General features: G+C 30.6%; 1 protein-coding gene across 1 annotated transcript in view; it reads right to left on the bottom strand.

Annotated features, from left to right (window-relative positions):
- LOC134700252 (flotillin-2-like) overlaps window positions 1-21,159 on the bottom strand; it is a 35,167-nt gene that overhangs the window by 11,150 nt on the left and 2,858 nt on the right. Inside the window, exons 3-6 of the mRNA XM_063561610.1 lie at window positions 19,805-20,019; window positions 19,077-19,309; window positions 17,951-18,070; window positions 3,756-3,970 (exon numbers count right to left, since the gene is read on the bottom strand). Of these exons, the coding sequence (XP_063417680.1) occupies window positions 3,756-3,970; window positions 17,951-18,070; window positions 19,077-19,309; window positions 19,805-20,019 (783 nt within the window). The remainder of the gene's footprint in view (window positions 1-3,755; window positions 3,971-17,950; window positions 18,071-19,076; window positions 19,310-19,804; window positions 20,020-21,159) is intronic.

The raw sequence follows: 21,159 nt of genomic DNA, 5'->3' as shown, positions 1-21,159 counted from the left end.
GAATGGTTCATGAGAAAATGCACAGACACGACTGGAAACACCCTTTTTCAATCTTTCAAGAACCATAACTCCTGAACGGTAAAAGTCAAAATCATCATTATTGAACTTGACCTCCATTTAGTCATCAGTAACAACATATTAAAATTTGGGAAGCTTTGGAAGAACATTTCATGGGTAAATGGACGGACACAACTGGAAACGCCATTTTACGATCTTTCAAGAACCATAACTACTGAACGGTAAAAGTCAAAATCATCATTATTGAACTTGACCTCTATTTTGTCATCAATAACAACGTATTAGAATTTACAAAGCTTTGGTTGAATGGTTCATGAGAAAATGCATGGACACGACTGGAAACGCCATTTTTCAATCTTTCAAGAACCATAACTCCTGAACGGTAAAAGTCAAAATCGCCATTATTGAACTTGACCTTCATTTAGTTGTCAGTAACAACATATTAAAATTTTAAAAGCTTTGGTTGAACGGTTCATGAGTTAATGCATGGACAACTTTTGATTGCCCCACGCCTAACCGCCCAGCCACCCGGCTGCCCGCCGAGCATCCCCAAATCAATAATCGACATTTTTGTCACAAAAATCTGGTTAAAAATGGTTACAAGTTGTCTGACTATCATGGAATATCTGTTTAACAGATGTAGATTATAAGCTATATACTGTAAAGTGGGTTTTTTCTTGGGTTGTAAATTTTTGCTTATTTTCCTGGATAAAATAAAATCTCTAAATGAAATTCATCCAATACAAAAGACTGCATACAAGGTATTGATAAAAGTTTGGAATCTGCAAAAATATTTTGTTTACCTTATTCAATGAAAATCACAAAATTCTACACCAGTAAAAGTAACCCACTATAAGGTATTTTAATTGTCTTAACCACAATCACATCCTTCTTTCCTAAAAATGTCATCTACATGATTAGAGTTATCACCAGTTTTACACTTGCATGAGCAACATAACAGGTGCAACATGTGGAGCAGGATAAACAACACCTGAGATCACACCTGGTTTTTCTTGCAGTTCTAGTACATCACTCTTTTTTTTATGTTGTAGTTTGTGTACTGTTGTTTGTATATCTGTTTATTTTTCCCCACAGCATTACAAAAGTCTTATTCACTATTTAAAATAGTACAGAAGAAAATAAATATGACAAATGTATGACTGCCATATTAAATCATACATGATAGATATTAAATTTTAGACATTTGTTTATAGAATAAAGACATAAAATTATGTGGTTCAACAAAATAATCCAATTTTATTCAAAAGCATGATATTTATATTGTTTTTACTTATGACAATTTTTTTTTACTAATCAACAAAAATCTTTTATAAGAAGCAAGGGCAGATGTTAATTCAAACAATGTTTAACATCTTTAACTTGAATATGTTGCACTGCAGATCTCTGTATAACTGGCCTGCCATATGAAATCTTATTTTCTGAAGAAATTAATTATAAATACTTTTCAATGCCAACAAACATCATTTTTACCTACTGGAATAAACTTTTTTACAACCCCCAAATATGAAAAAAATCATTTATTCAAAAATAAAACTTATTTTATTTAGAAGAGTAATGAAATTGTCAATTTTAGACAGAGAATCTTGCTCACATCCCCTCCATCTTTAAACTGAGCCTGATTGTCCTAAAATCTTAGCATAAACACGGACATTTTGCCAGTATATTTTGTTTCTCCAAAAATCATATGAATTTTTCCTGCTTTCAATTTGAAAGCCTTATTTTAGCTTGTTACCCTTAAGCCTCATTTTACCTTGTTCCATTACACATTATTTTACCTTGTTCCATTACACATTATTTCAACTTGTTCTATCACACTTTATTTTACCTTGTTCCATTACACTTTATTTTACCTTGTTCCATTACACATTATTTTACCTTGTTCCATTACACTTTATTTTACCTTGTTCCATTACACATTATTTTACCTCTTTCCATTACACTTTATTTTACCTTGTTCTATTACACTTTATTTTACCTTGTTCCATTACACTTTATTTTACCTTGTTCCATTACTTTATTTTACCTTGTTCCATTACACATTATTTTACCTTGTTCCATTACACTTTATTTTACCTTGTTACATTACACTTTATTTTACCTTGTTCTATTACACTTTATTTTACCTTGTTCCATTACACTTTATTTTTCCTTGTTCCATTACACTTTATTTTACCTTGTTCCATTACACTTTATTTTACCTTGTTCCATTACACATTATTTTACCTTGTTCCATTACACTTTATTTTACCTTGTTCCATTACACATTATTTTACCTTGTTCCATTACACTTTATTTTACCTTGTTCCATTACACATTATTTTACCTTGTTCCATTACACTTTATTTTACCTTGTTCCATTACACATTATTTTACCTTGTTCCATTACACATTATTTTACCTTGTTCCATTTCACATTATTTTACCTTGTTCCCTTACACTTTATTTTACCTTGTTCCATTACACTTTATTTTACCTTGTTTGTTCCATTACACTTTATTTTACCTTGTTCCATTACACTTTATTTTACCTTGTTCCATTACACATTATTTTACCTTGTTCCATTACACATTAATTTAACTTGTTCCATTTAACATTATTTTACCTTGTTCCCTTACACTTTATTTTACCTTGTTCCATTACACTTTATTTTACCTTGTCCCATTTCACATTTTTTTACCTTGTTCCATTACACTTTATTTTACCTTGTTCCATTACACATTATTTTACCTTGTTCCATTTCACTTTATTTTACCTTGTTCCATTACACTTTATTTTACCTTGTTCCATTACACATTATTTTACCTTGTTCCATTACACATTATTTTACCTTGTTCCATTACACATGTTCCATTACACTTTATTTTACCTTGTTCCATTACACTTTATTTTAGCTTGTTCCATTACACTTTATTTTACCTAGTTCCATTACACTTTATTTTACCTTGTTCCATTACACTTTATTTTACCTAGTTCCATTACACTTTATTTTACCTTGTTCCATTTCACTTTATTTTACCTTGTTCCATTACACTTTATTTAACCTCTTTCCATTACACATTATTTTACCTTGTTCCATTACACATTATTTTACCTTGTTCCATTACACATTATTTTACCTCATTCCATTACACATTATTTTACCTTATTCCATTACACTTTATTTTACCTTGTTCCATTACACATTATTTTACCTCATTCCATTTCACTTTATTTTACCTTGTTCCATTACACATTATTTTACCTTTTTCCATTACACTTTATTTTACCTTGTTCCATTACACATTATTTTACCTCATTCCATTACACATTATTTTACCTCATTCCATTACACATTATTTTACCTTGTTCCATTATACATTATTTTAACTTGTTCCAATACACATTATTTTACCTTGTTCCATTACACATTATTTTACCTCATTCCATTACACATTATTTTACCTTGTTCCATTACACTTTATTTTACCTTGTTCCATTACACTTTTTTTTACCTTGTTCCATTACACATTATTTTACCTTGTTCCATTACACATTATTTTACCTTGTTCCATTACACATTATTTTAACTTGTTCCATTTCACATTATTTTACCTTGTTCCATTACACTTTATTTTACCTTGTTCCATTACACATTATTTTACCTTGTTCCATTACACTTTATTTTACCTTGTTCCATTACACATTATTTTACCTTGTTCCATTACACTTTATTTTACCTTGTTCCCTCAGCTATTAACTGCATCTTATAAGCATGTGCCTCAGCAGGTCGTTTAACAGTAGCTATCAGTTCCTTCTCCCTTCTCAAAATTTCTTTCTCTTCAACATCAATTAATTTCCTTCTCTCTACTACTTCAATTTCTATTTCTTCAGCTCTGATCTTCTGTTTTTCTTTGGCTGCTTGCAGTTCATAGGCTAATTCGGCTTCAGCTTTCTGTTAATAATTTAAACCATTGATTAATTCTTATGTCTTTAACTCTCCCTTCACACCATTTGCAAGTACTGTGTTGAGAAACATTGATGGTAGGTCGAAAAGGGGCTAATAAATGGCTGACCCATGTTAAGAGAGAGTCATATCGCTTGCCCAAACAAGACACTCTAGTAGTTTTCGAGAAAGAGAAGGCTAATTCCACTACCAGGCAGCCCTTGCATCCACATTATTAATATTATATATTGCAATAACTTGTTTCCCAATCCACTATAATAAATATGTTCAAACCAATAGGTTTTTTTTTAACTTTTCCTTAAGGAGGCTCGAGGGTATAAAATTTAAATTACAGTTTTTCCTTATAATTTGTTGATTGAAACCTCTTAACATATGGATGAAAAAAATGCAAAAAAAATAGGGGGTCACCGACCATCTAAGCGAGTTACCGACTGCTAAAAAAATAGGGTTTTCCCTCATAAATCGATCAATTTTTACAAAGACTAATAGGGGATTTTGCACCTCCTTTACCTTAATCTTTAAGTATGGAGAGAACTAAATTACAGATTTGTATAATACTTTCCATTCTAAGAGAGTTGATATTAAAGTACAAAAAAAGCCAAAAAAAATTGGGGGTCACCGACCTTTTAAGAGAGATAGATCACCAAAAGTGTGAAACCATGGCAACCAAAAATGGTAATTTTTGAAAAAAAATCAACTTTCTTCCGTTTTTTTTGGCTTTACCTGCATAGAAATAAGATCTGTTTATGGTTTACAGTACACATAATTGATATGCAGGCTAACATCTAGTTTAAGGTCATTTGATAAATTCTTAAGGTCAAAGGTGAAGGCTATAAGGTACATAAAAATGCTAAATTTATGCTATTTTTGAAAGTTTTGATAAAACTTTAATAAGCTCATTCGCTAAGTTAAATCTAAATTACAGATTTGTATTACTACTTTCCATTCTAAGAGAGTTGGTATTGAAGTACAAAAAAAGCAAAATAAAATTGGGGGTCACCGACCTTTTAAGAGAGATAGATCACCAATAGTGTGAAACCATGGCAACCAAAAATGGTAATTTTTGAAAAAAAATCAACTTTTCTTCCGTTTTTTTGGTTTTCCCTGTATAGAAATAAAATCTGTTTATGGTTTAAAGTACACATGATTGATATGCAGCCTATCATCTAGTTTAAGGTCATTTGATAAATTCTTAAGGTCAAAGGTGAAGACTATAAGGTACAAAAAATGTACATAGAAGTGCTAAATTTATGCTATTTTTTAAAGTTTTGATAAAACTTTAATAAGATCATTCGCTTAGTTAAATCTAAATTACAGATTTGTATTATACTTTCCATTCTAAGAGAGTTGGTATTGAAGTATAGAAAAGGCAAAAAAAAATTGGGGGTCACTGATCTTTTAAGAGAGATAGATCACCAAAAGTGTGAAACCATGGCAACCAAAAATGGTAATTTTTGAAGAAAAAAACATTTTTCATTCATTTTTTTGGCTTTACCTGTATAGAAATAAAATATGTTTATTGTTTGCAGTACACATGATTGATATGCAGGCCAACATAGAGTTTTAGGTCATTTGTTAAATTCGTAAGGTCAAAGGTTAAGGCTATAAGGTACATAGAAGTGCTAAATCTATGTTATTTTTGAAAGTTTTGTTAAAACTTTAATGAGATCATTCGCTTAGTTAAATCTAAATTACAGATTTGTATTATACTTTCCATTCTAAGAGAGTTGGTATTGAAGTATAGAAAAGGCAAAACAAATTGGGGGTCACTGATCTTCCTCCAAGTTTGACATGAGATAACTCTAATAATGCTAACCTCATTATAGTTCAATGAAAAAATAAAATAGGTGCATAATGCATTACGTCTCCTTGAAAACTTCTTGACTTGCATGTTACACTTTTTTTTTTATTAAAGAGTTAATGCATATGGTTTAGATTAAGATGTTGTTTGTGTCTGTCCCAAGTCAGGAGACATTTAGTTCAGTGTTTGTGGTATGTTGCTGTATATACAATGACATGTATCTTTATTTTCATGTATTGTTCTGTACATGAATCAGGCCTCTGGTGATTATACATGTTATAAGTATCAATGGTCCAGGTTGAATCTTTATACATGTATATCATATCCTATCCACATTTGTGATAGGGCATAATGCATTTTAATCTTAGTTTCTACATAAAATACAAATAAACAACTTGCAGTATAGGTGTCATTTATAATTATAACCATTTATTTGTGGACATACTTATGGTCCCATACATTTACAGATCCATATATAATGTAACATTTAATCCAAAACCAATTAACTAATGACATTGTTTAAAAGTATGGTTTGATTTATTGAATGACACTTCTGATTCATATAATAAGACATTTGGACTATTATACTAACTGGACTAGAAACCATAACACCAAACAGTTTAATAAACAAAGCAAGATCATGGTCATTAGAACTAGATTTTACAATATAGATCAAAATTTAAATTGACATTGTTTTTAATGTAAACTAGTGATATTGGTGGCTCTTTCTTTTAATTGTCAATAAAATAACACCACTTGTTCAATACCTTGATGGGAAAATAAACAAATGTAATATGTATTGTTTCAATCCCTACAGAATGTCTTGAGAGGAAGATTTTCATTAAGATTAATCAATGAACCATTTACATTCAGACAGGATGGCTATCTTTCTTTAACAATTGCAACTAATATCGGTCAACACTTAAAAAAGTCATTTATTGATAGAAATAAATTCATCTGGAAAGTTCTAAAATTCTGTGTATAAAGCAGGAGATTATACAAAAACTATTTACAGACAAGTCATGATTGGTGATGAAAATTGCCAAAAAGGTTAGCTGAAAAGATATACATGTAATATATAAGTCAATATAATTACAAAGAATAATCAACTAGCTTTCAGGTGTTAGGAAGTCAAATATTTTGCAAATGACCTTCATACAATTTGTGACTCGAACATTTCCTCTGTCAGTTTTTTCAGACAATAAAGCTTTTAATCCTTCTAGACCCATTCTCTCAATAGACAGTTTCAGATGAGAAAGCTTTAAGTTGGATTTTGATGCCTTCAAAGCAGTGGCTCGTGATATTGCTTTACAAGCAATGGCTTCATTGTAAGACTTCAAATTGTCTTGCTGGACTATACAGTCATAAGGATGACTTACAGGAAATACAAATGCATCCAGATTGTTTAAGGCTTTTGAGGTTAATAATTTAAACAATGCTCTAGTGTCATCAACTGCATTGTGTGCACAATAGTTTTCACCCAGAATATGTGACACCAATGAAGTTTGAGAATATGATGGTAATCCTGGCATTATCTTCTTAAATAGCTCCAGAGTGTCTACAAACCCACATACATGAGATGAAAACTCATTCCACATCTGATTTGCCTTTAAAGAATAATACAAAACATGGCAGTCGAATCGTTTGATGTTGTGTCCTACTAGAATTGGCTTTGAAGGATATTTGGATAGAAATGTTATAAAATCAGTGAGAGCTTCATGTGGTAACTTGTACGAAACAGGTTGTAAATCATAAAACATCTGATTAGCAGAAACGGTAATTTTTGTTATTTCGGAGGCCTGTATTGAGATTGGTTGGTTTGGAAAGACGTAACTGCTAAATTCATTATTGCTTGAAGTTGCAGCAATCTGTATAACATCTGATGTTCTATCTGGAAGAAAAAATATTTAAATATTTCTCAATTTATACAAAATATGTCACCTGCTAATTTTATAGTTTTAGCAATTGACGTATTAACCTTATCACCAAAATGAATTGACAAGTGTGCACACCCTGAAATGTCTCGTCTTCTTTACTAATCATTGATATTATGTTGATAGTTCTAAGTATAAAGCTTAATTACAACTGTCACATAAACTTAACATTAACCAAGATAACTAAACAAAGACCAATAAACCATAAAAATGAGGTTAAGGTTAGATTACCCATGCCAGGCAGACATGTACAGCTAACAAGTTCCATACAACCAATATAGTTGACATATTACTTATAGTTTAAGAAAAATAGACCAAAGCACAAACACTGTGCAATGAACCGTGAAAATGAGGTCACATAAAATAAAACCTGCGTGATTGACATACAGATCATAAAATATTTCCATACACCAAATATAGTTGACCTATATAGTATTAGATAAAAAGACCAAAAAACAAATACTTTACTTTGACCACTGAATTATTTTTTTTTTTAATTTTAAATGTTAAACTTGTTTTATATTTTTAAAAGGACTTACATAGGCTTGTAGTTTCTAAATCAAAGACTACCAGTGGAGCTGTAGAAATATCTATCGGTATACATAAAGATGCATTCATTGGAGCAGGGATTTCTTCATCTAACTGCTCATTGTCCATTCCTATAACACAATAAGTTTTGTGAAGACAAAATTGCAGATTTTAATTGTTACATACATGTATGGTATAAAATGTTTTTGTACATATGTTTGAGTGCATAACTTTGCATCAATTTAACAGACAAATGAACAGGCTCTCCCCTTATTAGACAACTGTATTGTATTTGAAGATCTTTACCTAATGGATAATTTTTTCCCAATGTCATGCTTTGGTTATTGAGATATATACATTTGCAAGCAAAAATCTACATTTGCAAGCAAAATCTACATTTTATCCATATTTCTAGTTTAAGCCATGGCAACCAACTTGGTAAGCTGGCCGGGTCATTAAACACATTTTTTTAACTAGATACCCCAATAATGATTACGTCCAAGTTTGGTTGAATTTGACCCAGTAGTTGCAGAGGAGAAGATTTTTGTAAAAGTTAACAGATGATGGACAACAATCAAGACAGATGAAGGAAGCTAAATGCAAAGTGATGAGAAAAGCTCACTTGGCCCTTTGGGCAAATTGAGCAAAAGATGAATATCTTAAATTGAAACTGTGTCAGAAGAGCAATATTAATACGTTACGCCATTTTTATGAGGGCTTGGATAAAATTTAAAAAAAGGACAGGATAGAAGTTCTGATTAAAGAAAATGCAATACGATTTACCTATTTCACTTTCATAAGTTCTTCCTTCTCTCATTTCAACTCCGGTACTTTTCACTGATCTTTCTTTTTTCAGATTGATTCTTCTTTTTTTGTGTTGCTTTGTTTTGGCTCTTTCAGATTTTTTATCCCTCTTTCCATTCAATCGTATAGCCCTCTTGATAGTCTCATTCCCTGGTGACAATCCAGCTGCTTCACTCACCTTAAAATATAAATAAAAAACAAAATGTATAAATAAGATATGAGTATCGTCCTAAAAGTTATTTAAGAATTGACTGTTTCTTTTTGTTTAAAATTTTAAGTTTGATGTAAAAGCATTGATCAAGGCACATGTTATATTTAGTTAGGTTTGTTAACACATACCCCATTTCAATTTTTAATTTTATTTCTTAAAATAACATTTCACCTTTGAAATATACTGGTTGTACAGTGAGATAACAGATCTCCCTTAACTTGTTTTTAAACATTAGGGAGCCATTATTGAATTTCAGTTGGGGGAGGGGGTATAACTGTTGTGGGAGTAAAACAAAATATTTTCGCACTAAGTTATTGCATTGAGTCTATGATGCAAATAATATTTTTTTCAAAATTAAAAACTATCGGTGGAAATTTTGATACAGAATATTTTTTGTCATTTGATCGAACAGAATAATTTTTTTCATCAATATACATCAAAATAACTTTATTATGGAAAAAAACATAAAAGTGTAATTAGCAAATAATTAATATTACCTTTGACACATAACCATATCCCTCATTCTTTTGTAAAACTGCGGCACTGACACGATAATTTAAACTGGAGGAGCCCGAATAATGTTTATTCTTTGCTGCCTTGGTCGAGACCGTATGGTTAAAGCTCTCATTTGCTTGGGAACTGGCAAGTTTTGATAGTTTTTTTGATTGGCTCTCTATTTTTCCCAGAAACAATTTCTCCAGATCAGCTCTGAGACTTTCAGATTTCAAGTCCTTTCCGAAAGGTAAATTTGTGTGCCTGTATGACGCTCTGTCTTTTAAAAAACCACACCATTTTATATCACAGTTTTTGTGTTTCCCATACATATGATCAATCATCCCTCTTACTCCTTTTTCTATTTTTTCTGGAGAACCTTGATTTTGTGCCAACATGTATGAATAGTTCTTGGTAATTGAATTGATAACCATTGGTGTCAACTCTTTTTGCTTTGGTTTAAGAGCGTAAAGCTTTTTGGTGACATTTATGATGATATGATTTCTGTCGCTTGTTTTTACCATTTTCGAATTTGGTAGTAGTTTTTTTACCCGGTCAAACCCAACTGAATCGTCATCACCTGCCAGTTCATTTATATTGATATCTTGTTCATGTACATCTTTCACTAACTGAACTACCATGTCTGGTTCCATGCCTTTTGCTGTCCCTGACCAGTTTTTCTTACAGTTGTGGGGTAACGGTGGTCCTCCCTTCTTTTGTGCATTCCGACATATACGGCAACCAGCAATTCTGAGGGTGTGATGCACAATTTTCCCTGTTTTTTCCCCTATCAGTGAAGCCACACCTGAAAAGTGAAATACATACATGTATGCTAATGCAAGTGATAAAAAAATTTAATATGGAGTTATCATGTTGCTATACTACTCATTTAAAATAATTGTTAAATTTTTTTTATATGGTTTGCATATCTATAAATACTTGACTTGGTTAAGTCAATTCAATTTTTTCTCTTGGTTTAAAATTAGATAATTCATGTTTCCGAAACTCATGTCATAATCTGTTTATGCATGCTACACATGCTTGCAGGGATCCTATGTTTTTCAGCAAATTGAGATTGAATAACAAATAATAATTACCAGCTATATATGCAGGGCACAGCTTGATACTTAAGTTAATGTCCGAACACTAAGTGATTCCCATTATAATCAAACAAATTTTTCAAAGAAAAGGGGGGGGGGGGGCCCTGAAAAAAACCTATAAATCCCCCTCTCAGGATTCACAAATATTTGCCTGAAGAATTATCAGGATTATGGGGGCTCGCAGGTCTAAATCATTTTTTTTATTTAATATAAGATTTTGCTAATTTTTTCTATAAATGAACTTTATCTTATAACTAATAAAAAAATGAAATAAAAAAGAGGGGTCACCGATCATTTACGCTCACAATCTGCCTTCGAAAGAAACATACATTTTGTAAATGTCCTTTTTTCTGTTGAACTAATAGGAGAAAAAGATGTAATATCGAAATAAAAAAAAGAACCTAATTACAGAAATTGCTTAAATTTTACAATTATTTAGTTTATGTATATAGCTTATTTGAAAACAACAATAAAAAATATAGGTCACCGATGAGTAAAAAAAAAGATATTTCAATTTTCATGCCAAAAAATTGCATTTTTGCACCAAAGGGAGATAATTTCGAGCTTTTTCAATGATATCTTCATTTAAAAAGTCAGCTGGGGCCAACACAAATTAATTTTTTGGAATGATTTTTGTGCCATATGATAAAGTAACAACTACTTAAGGTAATTTATAAAATTTGTTAAGAAAATTAAATGTTTAATTTTTTTCTGAATATCTTATACCCGCGAGCCTCCTTGAGCACAGTTTTTGTCTGAATTTGGTGTCCATACTTTTCAAATCTGTTCTAAGATGGGCATTTTTTAACTATATACGAATGTATATGGAGCATGATTTTTTTCTTTCTATTTCAATATTTGTTTATTTGTACCATTTCTTTAATTATATTACCTGCACATTTTTTGGGTCCTATTATAAGTCCAATATGATTTTATATTTACCTGACAAACTATTATAAGCCCTTCCGGAACCTTTTTTTTGCCAACATGTGTCTGTGGATGCATTAATACCTGCTTGTTCATTACCCTCTGTAAAAAAATATTAGATTTGTAGTGCAGTACCTGGAAGTCATGTATTTAAAATCAGATATCCAGTCCTAAAGACATAAACCAAAAGGTAAAACTTTATAAGCATTAAAAATATACCAAATTGGCTCAAGTGCTGTAGAGCCAATTTGTCCTTTAATTTATACATCAGGACTTAAGCTAATAATTATCACTGATTTAATATGAAATTTTTTCATAGAAATAAACCTAAACACAAAACTTAACCACAAAATTAAGGTATTAAAGTGATTGTGGCACCTTAATCTTATCGTTAGCTATTTATTCAGTCATTTCATATATACTGAGCCAAAAAAGTTTATATACAATAAAAGAAAAGTTCCTAACTGATTATCTATAAAATATATAAATATAATTGTTTTTTATCCTGCAATTAGCAAACTAATGTAAAAATTACAGGTATAAAAGTATATTTTTGCCTAACCAGTTCGTTTTAGGGTCTTCTTCATGGTCCACATTTCAACTAAATGTATGTCAATTTTTTTTAAATGTAGTTTTTGAGTTTTTTCAGGATTTACACAATATATGTACATAGATGGAAAATATATTATTTATTTATACTTGCTAGGAAACAGGAGAACAGCTTGGCAGTTTAACACATACATGTATTGTAGGCATTAACATATACATGTCAATATATAAAATGACATTGGTAAAAGTTGTAAGACATTGTATCTACAATGAACATGTATATGCAAATGACAGGATCTGGACTATTATTTTTACAAAATTATTGTATTAAATTTTCATTCAAACCTGCATCAATGGTCATGGACTGGAAAGCTTCATCGAGTAAAAACTTCCTTTCTGAAGCATTTGCCTGATACTCCATTATATCCCCAACCTCATTTTCTCTTGATTTTAGGGACTTGTGGTGAGGATAATGCACATTCATGGCAGCAAGTAAATTGTTCAGCTGTGTTTCACCAATACCTGCATGAATCATACCTGTTAATATAAAAAAAAACATACAAAAATATAAAATAACAAGCAATTTAAAACACCAGCAAAATTGTAAGAGTACATATAGCTTAAATTATACCATATTTAGACCATATGTTTATGTACATGTAGGAAATTGAAAAGTAAGCAAAATTAATTTTGTGACAATGCAAAATAGGGAATTATTATGTCTGACCAGGATGAAATTGTATTTTTCAAATTATCACACTACATGCAGCTGATTTTAGTTCTGGTGTGCTAATATGACATTACCATTATCAAAAAGTGAACTCTTATTCAGTTTCTTGTTGGCTGGCATTAAAAACAAAGGACATTATCAAGTGCACTACCTCATCATTTGCCCTACCCTATTCATTTAATGTGCAATACATGTACTGTGAACACAATTTTTTTTTTAATAATTCTTGTATATGAATACTATTTTGGTTATTAAATTAAATTTCCTCAATTTTACAGTTGATATTTTACTTTAATCTTTAATGCATCATGTAGCATATTGAAATTAAACAAAAAACAAATATGCTCTTTAAATTTAAATTGTCAGAACTTCAGATAAGGGATCGTTCAATATTTATCAGATGGATGGGCCGGTGCAAAATGGGGCGGGGCAAGAACTTTTTTTAATATATATAGTGGATGGGCTAGAACTTATTTTATTGGAAAAAATGCTCTCAATTTTATTGGTGTGTAGGAAATTTCTTTTAAAGGCACAAAAAACATAAGGGACATGGTCTCAACAATAATTTTCAGTTTGGGCTAAATCCAGATAGTCATCTTTTAATTTTTTTATAACTTTTTCAAATCAACATGAATTTTCATGAATCTCTACAATAATTTCATTTATATATTGATCTTACAGAATACCAGGTTGTTTGGTAGTTAAGTGAATTGCTGTCATTCTATGGATTGAATAAATAGGTTAAAAAAAAGCAAATTTTACTGTTTTGGCTAAATCCAGATAGTCATCTTTTAATTTTTTTATAACTTTTTCAAATCAGCATGGATTTTCATAAAACTCTATAATTATTTCATTTATATATTGATCTTACAGAATACCAGGTTGTTTTGGTAGTTTGGTGAATTGCTGTCATTCTATGGATTGAATAAATAGGTTAAAAAAAAAGCAAATTTTACAGTTTTGGCTATATCCAGATAGTCATCTTTAATTTTTTTCATAACTTTTCCAAATCAAGTGTCATTTCCATTAAACTCTACAATTGTTTCATTTATATATTGATCTTACAGAATATCAGGTTGTTTGGTAGTTTGGTGTAATGCTGTCATTCTATGGATTTAAAAGAAAGGTTAAAAAAGCTAAAAATTTCAGTTTAGGCTATATCCAGATAGTCATCTTTAATTTGTTTATATCTGTTTCAAATTAACATGGATTTCCATAAAACTCCATAGCTATTTCATTATATATTGATCTTACAGAATACCAGGTTGTTTGGTAGTTTGGTGAATTGGTGTCATTCTTATGGATTTAATAAAAAGATTAAAAAAAGCTTAAATTTTCAGTTTAGGCTAAATCATTGGATAGTCATCTTTAAACTTATTTATAACTTTTTTAAATCAATTTAGATCTTCATATAACTCTACAGCTATCTCATTTATATAATAATCTTACAGAATGCCAGGTTGTTTGGTGTTTAACATTAATACAATCAAATTTACGGAATTAATTAATTGGTGAAAAAGGGTGCATCAAAGTCAAAAACATGTCGGCCTAAATTAATTAAAAAGACCATAATTTCTTTTTTGAAAAGTAGATTACATAAAGGGACATAATGACAATGGTATTTGATCTATATTTAACATGCAGTGTTATTAAGACAATAATTAGTAATTCAGCATATGATAATAGTTTTACTAGTCCAAGAGTTATTGTCTCTTAGTTTAGATTATTTCCTTTATTTTTTAAAATCAATATTGTATCTGAGGTTGCAAATATAAAATCAAATATATACATGTATACTCATACTGGTTTTTTAAAAAAACAATAAAATGTATGGTTCTGATACACACATGAATATTTATTATATATAAATGGAATTAACAAGCACATTTTAAATTTTGTATTTACACCAAAGTCTATTTTTTGATTTCAAGACATAAATTTGCAAACTTACAAATAGAAAAAGAAATTTAATATTTTTTGATTGTTTTAAGCTTTAGATGGGCAAGGACTTTTTTTACAGATTTTTTGAGATGGGCAAGGACTTTTTTTCAGAATTTAAAAGGATGGGCAATCACTTTTTGAATGAATCAATATTAAGAATGCAAAGGCCCATCCATCTGATAAATATTGAACGGTCCCTAAGATGTCTTAAAATAACATTAAGTTTCATGTAATGTATCAACCTGTGGCCACTAATAATTATAATATGGCTAAGCCAGTCTTGGAATTAAGTATTTTCTGGACTTTTCATAGTTTATTACAAACATATATTTATAAATGTATAAATAATCTGCCTCACCAAGTTTGGGTGTTTGTAACATGTTTTCTGCTTTTTATTGATCTGATGAGATATAAAAATAAGCACTTTTCAACTGTCAGCTTATTCTATTTTGTTCATAAATTGTGCTGAATACATGTATGTACAACACTGTCCTAAGAAGGGCACCAGCAAAAAAATTAACCCCTCCATATTCTGTATGCTCTTGTGCCAAGTAAGGTGTCTGTAATTCAGTGCTTCAATTTGATTTAATGCTGTGTAACATATTTATTTTTCATTTATTGCTAAGATTAAACATTTCATAAAATTGTAAGTTTTTTTGTTTGAATTGTTTTACAATTATCATTTGGGCATTTATAGCTGACTATACTATACATGTATGTGGTATGGGTTTTGCTCATTGTTAAAGGTTGGGTGGTGACATTCAGCTGTTAAATTGTATGTATTTGGAGTCTTTGGTAAAATGGTCTTATTAGCAAACATACCACAACTTTTTTTTTATACATAATACATTCTTCATGTATGCAATGACCAAGCTATATCTTATCATAATTGAAAGAACATTGGTTTACCTGCAGCTAATTTTGTATTTACATCAAATCTACCAACTCCTCTTTTATTCTTATTTGCATAATGCGTTTTCCCTAATCTAATTTTAGCAACATCTCCACATTCTGAACATTGTACATACAAAATACCAGCAACACCATAAGGTTTAACTCCCAATGAATTTTGTAAGTGTAAGGGCTCTTCACATTTTGAACATTGTTTCAACTGCTGAACAATATAGTCTAGTTCAACCACATATCGACAGTGGTTTAGTGGTAGTAAATCAGAGGGTAGCGGTAAGAAGTCAAAGTCAACATTTATATCATTATCATCATCAATTACTACTTCATGAATATGATCTTCTAAATTAGGTTCAACCTCAAAAGCATCATTTATACATAATTCAGATGTTTCAATTGTTTTCGGTTTGGCATATGAGTGGTCAGGTTCTAACTCTGAGTTTTGATTATGGACCGGGTCAAATGAAGGGCTATTGTAGTGGTCAGGTTCTAATATGTTTTGAGAATCTGAATCAAGTGGTGAAATATTGTGGTGGTCTGATACTGATAGCAATCCACTTCTATGAAACACTAGCCCACTGATCCTTTTGTCTTTCTCGAAATTCTTCTTTTTTGAAAATTTCCCTTGTTTGTTTCTTTTAGGCATTGTTTAGCAGACGATACTATATTTTACGATTGTCGTGATTTTATAACAAAGAATCATCATTCAAGGATTTACAAAATTTCATTGACTAATTCTGAACATACCTTTTACATACTCACCACTTTATCTCTTTCTTTTGGGTGGATCTACGTGTTGAAAATTAGTAATACAGCTTAAAAATATACCGAAATGAATACAAATTATCACAAACATTGATAGTCATTCTAGTATAGATATAAAAGCTGGTTACTTGTCGAAATATTGAAAGCAAGTTTCTTCCGAGATTCCAAAATGGCGTATCTCGATGTCAACAAACCGTAAAAGAGTCGACTTTGAAGTTTCAAATACCGTCTTCAATTTAATTTCTGTGAATTATGAATCGAAAAAACAGTAACCTAGAACAGAAATAGCTAGTGTTTTATAATTGTTTATTATCAAGAAGAAAGTAAATATTTTGCGACGTTCGAACCGATTACCGTAATGGATGCGCACCAATCAACTCAACGGGCGCGAAAATTTAAACCTGCGAGCCCCCTTAATATTGACTTAAATCTCAAATACATGTCTAGTAATATAGTTATTATACCTATTTGTTCTATAAATATATGTTTCATACAGTTTAATATTCATTTTTCTCATACAATCAATTTGACAATTAATGCCAGACTTCAAAATGCAGTTTTTTAAACACTCTGGATTCGTTTTTTTTTGGTGAGTTTCTATTTTTGTGGTCCAAACCTGTTTGTAGGTCTTTGTGAAAAAAGAATAGTACATTGTCCTTTGATGATTTAATAAATTGAATACAAAAATTCTTTGTAAGAACGTTTGCAGATGAAAATTCCCATTTTACAACTAGATAAACAACACAAGTTCAAAATCTAGCATGTTAGAATAATCTTCAGAGACAACGTTTCTGATTGGCTTATTAATTGATCATGAGAAACACATAAATTGATTGGATGAACATGATTGTCTAAACTTGGGAACAAAATAAGGAACAGATGATTTTCACTTAATTGTGTTTTAGAGATTTTTAACGATACCCTTAATATTAATATTTTTTAATAAATGCAAGGACTTATTATAAAACTTGATATAAGTAAAAAGAATGAACACAGGGTGAACGTCCTTAACGGGCGAAAGAACTCAGAACCAGCAGACCAAGGGCGAACATGTAAACAAGGCGAGTTGTCCTGATACCAAATTCATATACCAATTTTTTCAGTTCATATGTGTTTATGTGCACATACATGAGAAGTATAAGGAACTATATTTCAGTGTGAATACATTTAGTAACAGAAGCTAACCTGTCATGTTGTTAGGGAGGCCAGTGCCATAGTAAGGATTTAGAACAAGTTCTAATCTTTCCAAAAACCTATTATATTTATTCTGACAGACTTACTCTTGCATTGACTTCTTGATCAAAATCAGCTTTCTGCATCTTGTAATTACGTGATGCATCAGCAATCTTAGCATCAGCTGAAAATTTGGTGTCCATTTTTGTCTTGTCACATTCTGCTTCCTGCAAAATGAAAATGTAATGATTACAATACTAGCTAAATAGAGAGGTTTAAGGTGGTACATAACACTACAGGGAGATAACTCATGTCAATACCAGCTGAACGTTTAATTTGGATCATGTTCTATTGTTGAGGAAATATTAAGCTTCTCAATGATGAAAACTAGTGTTTGTCAAACTGCATTTTCCTCATAAAATTTTTCCAATAAAGTGCGTTTTGTAAAGTTTTTATACTCTTGAGAAAGGGTCAATATTTTGTCAGAGTCTGGTAAAAATTAAAGAGCTAAATTAATTTTAGTCAATGTGTATGGTACCACTTTAAAAGTATCACAACATTCAATGTCTTTGATTTCATTGCACTGGTTTACTTTCCCTTTGAAATGAGCAGGAATAAGATACTTTTATTTTTCAAAATGTTTACAAGATCCAGGTTGCCTAAGAATAATTGTCATGATTGTATAAGGTCCTATTCAACAGGATTTGTTCAAAAATCTCAATTATACCATTACCATGATGACTTTTCCTGAACTATTTCAGCAATACTATGATCAATTCATAATTATTTAGAAGGGATTTGTTTGTTCAAAACATTTTATATAATCCACCTTTATTTTCGTGGTTACCAATTTTTCTGGATTGACGAAAAAATTGCATTTTCTTGGATATTTGATATTATGGTTTTGCCAATCTCTGCATACAAAGCATATAGAAAATTTGCGATTGGTTGTATTTTTTAATTTTGCAGCTCCCCTGTCTCCACAAAATCCACGAAAATTTGTATCCACAAAAATTAATAAATTGGCCGTTTCAGAATCTAAAGAATCATGGGTAATTTCATTGTTCGTACCCCAAAATAAAAATAACATCACATCATTGGTTAAATTTCCATTGTTTATGACATTTTTAACCAATCAGGACGTTTTGGTGTGCACTTTTGAAAATATTACCCAGGATGCATCAGATTCTGAAACAGTGAATTGACAGTACATGTAATATTATAAAGACTAACCCTGATTCCAGCATCTCTATTGGCCTCAGCCACACCCACATCAGCATCTCTCTTTACATTAGCCGTCTGTGCTCGTCCTAATGAGTCCAAGTATTCAACGTTGTCATAAACATCTTTGATTGTGAAACTCATTATTTCAATACCCATCTTACACACATCAGGGGAAGCAACTTCTCTTACAAGTTGAGCAAACTGGTCCCTGTCTTGATAGATTGCCTCTACACTAAGGGTACCTGTAAATAATCATATTTTGTCATTTTACTCTCGTCCTACCTTCTATTATTTGTTTTTGTGTACCTGTAAGTATGAAGTTTTCAAAGATAGCATGGTAATATGCATAATCTACATCCATATAAGTTGTTCAGATGCATTTGTTTAGACTATTTACAGTATAGATTGAAAAAGTAGCTATAGATTCAATAGTCATACTTATTGAGAAAGGTAGAAAACATGATGTGTTACATATTTGTTTTTCGTTCACTTTTTGTTTATAAATTAGGCCATTTGTTTCTCATTTTAATTTTTTACATTGTTATTTCATGGCTTTTATAGCTGACTATGCGGTATGGGCTTTGCTCATTGTTGGAGGCCATATAGTAGTGACATATAGTTGTTAATTTCTGTATCATTTTGGTATCTTGTGGAGAGTTGTCTCATTGGCAATCATACCACATCTTCTTATATCGATAAACCTTAACTTGAAAATGTGCCTATAAATCAATTCTTACCAAGAATAGCTCTGAGATGACCTTCTAAAGTCTGTAAAATAACTCCTTCTACTTCCTTCACAGATTTACCCAGAAACTGTTCACATGCCTTCTCTAAGAAAGCTACATCTCTCATGACCTTGACCTGAGCTACACCGGTTACAGCCACAGGTACACCTTCAGATGTTTCTACACTGTCACAAACTGGGTTCAAGGTCATAACCTCTAGTGATATGCTGTTTGAAAAAAAATAATTCATAAGATATAAAATAATGTGTGGTATTTAATTGCTACTGAAACTATCTAGGGTAGATAAATGTTTTTACATAAGGAAGTAATGACTGTATTCATTTTTCTTGTACTATGAAAAATATACCACAAAACATGTCAAACCTTGTTACGTTGAAGTCAAAGGGACCAGACTTTATCATTCAACTCATCAGAAGTAAAGTTTGTCATCATTAATAAAGAATGCAGGGAATATGGTATTAGATTTGTGTAAACTAGATACTTTGAACAGTACAAGCAATGACAAGTGTAACTTTAATTTATATTCACTTATTGTTTTTTTTTCCAATTTCATTTTTTGTTTTTATACAATAGAAGTTCATGTATTACATGTACTTGCATACACATATCATACATCAACATCATGTGAAGTAATGACGTAGCAATACAGATTAGAATGGAATGTGCACTGTGATGTCAAAGACAGTGTGCAAAGATAATTAACTACCCAATAGAGTGAGATGACAAACTCCAATTATAATAAATATAATTTTAATTTTATGACTTCACTTGTTCTTGATTTATTTTAAAGTGCTGGTTATATCTAATACCAAATTAATTTCTCTTTCGTTTACCTATACCACTCTTTTACACAGAAATAATAATTCTTGCCTTGAGTTGCTGTCTCATATGCATAAACCCAAACCTCAATTTCTAAAGGACACATGTTTGTAGTTTGTAATAAACTGTACATGCTGTAAGTGTGATGGAAGATAATACCAATATATACAAAGACTAAGTACTAAACTATTATTTATTCAAGAATATAAAAGCATACATGTATGCATTTATTTACAATATGGCAACTGGGGGCTTATACAACTAAATTAAAAACCAATAAATGTATAATGTTCTATCTCCATTTGTAAAGGGAGATAACTCTATCTAAATCTTGAAACTTGGAATTGAGATCATTTTTCATATATTGACTAAAAAATTTGCATCAAAATAGCCATATATAGATGCTTGCAGCTGTAGCCCCAAGTTGAAGTAATGAGAAGAATAAAAAAAATCAATCCACTCCTTGATGTCAGTACAAATTTTAATTGTTCAAAGTAGAGGTCATTTAAATTTGAGCGTGTCTAAGT

The sequence above is a fragment of the Mytilus trossulus genome, unplaced genomic scaffold (assembly GCF_036588685.1).
Source record: "Mytilus trossulus isolate FHL-02 unplaced genomic scaffold, PNRI_Mtr1.1.1.hap1 h1tg000128l__unscaffolded, whole genome shotgun sequence".
Classification (NCBI taxonomy): domain Eukaryota; kingdom Metazoa; phylum Mollusca; class Bivalvia; order Mytilida; family Mytilidae; genus Mytilus; species Mytilus trossulus.
The sequence above is the reverse complement of the archived record's forward strand: the minus strand, read 5'-3'. Positions and strand labels throughout refer to the sequence as shown.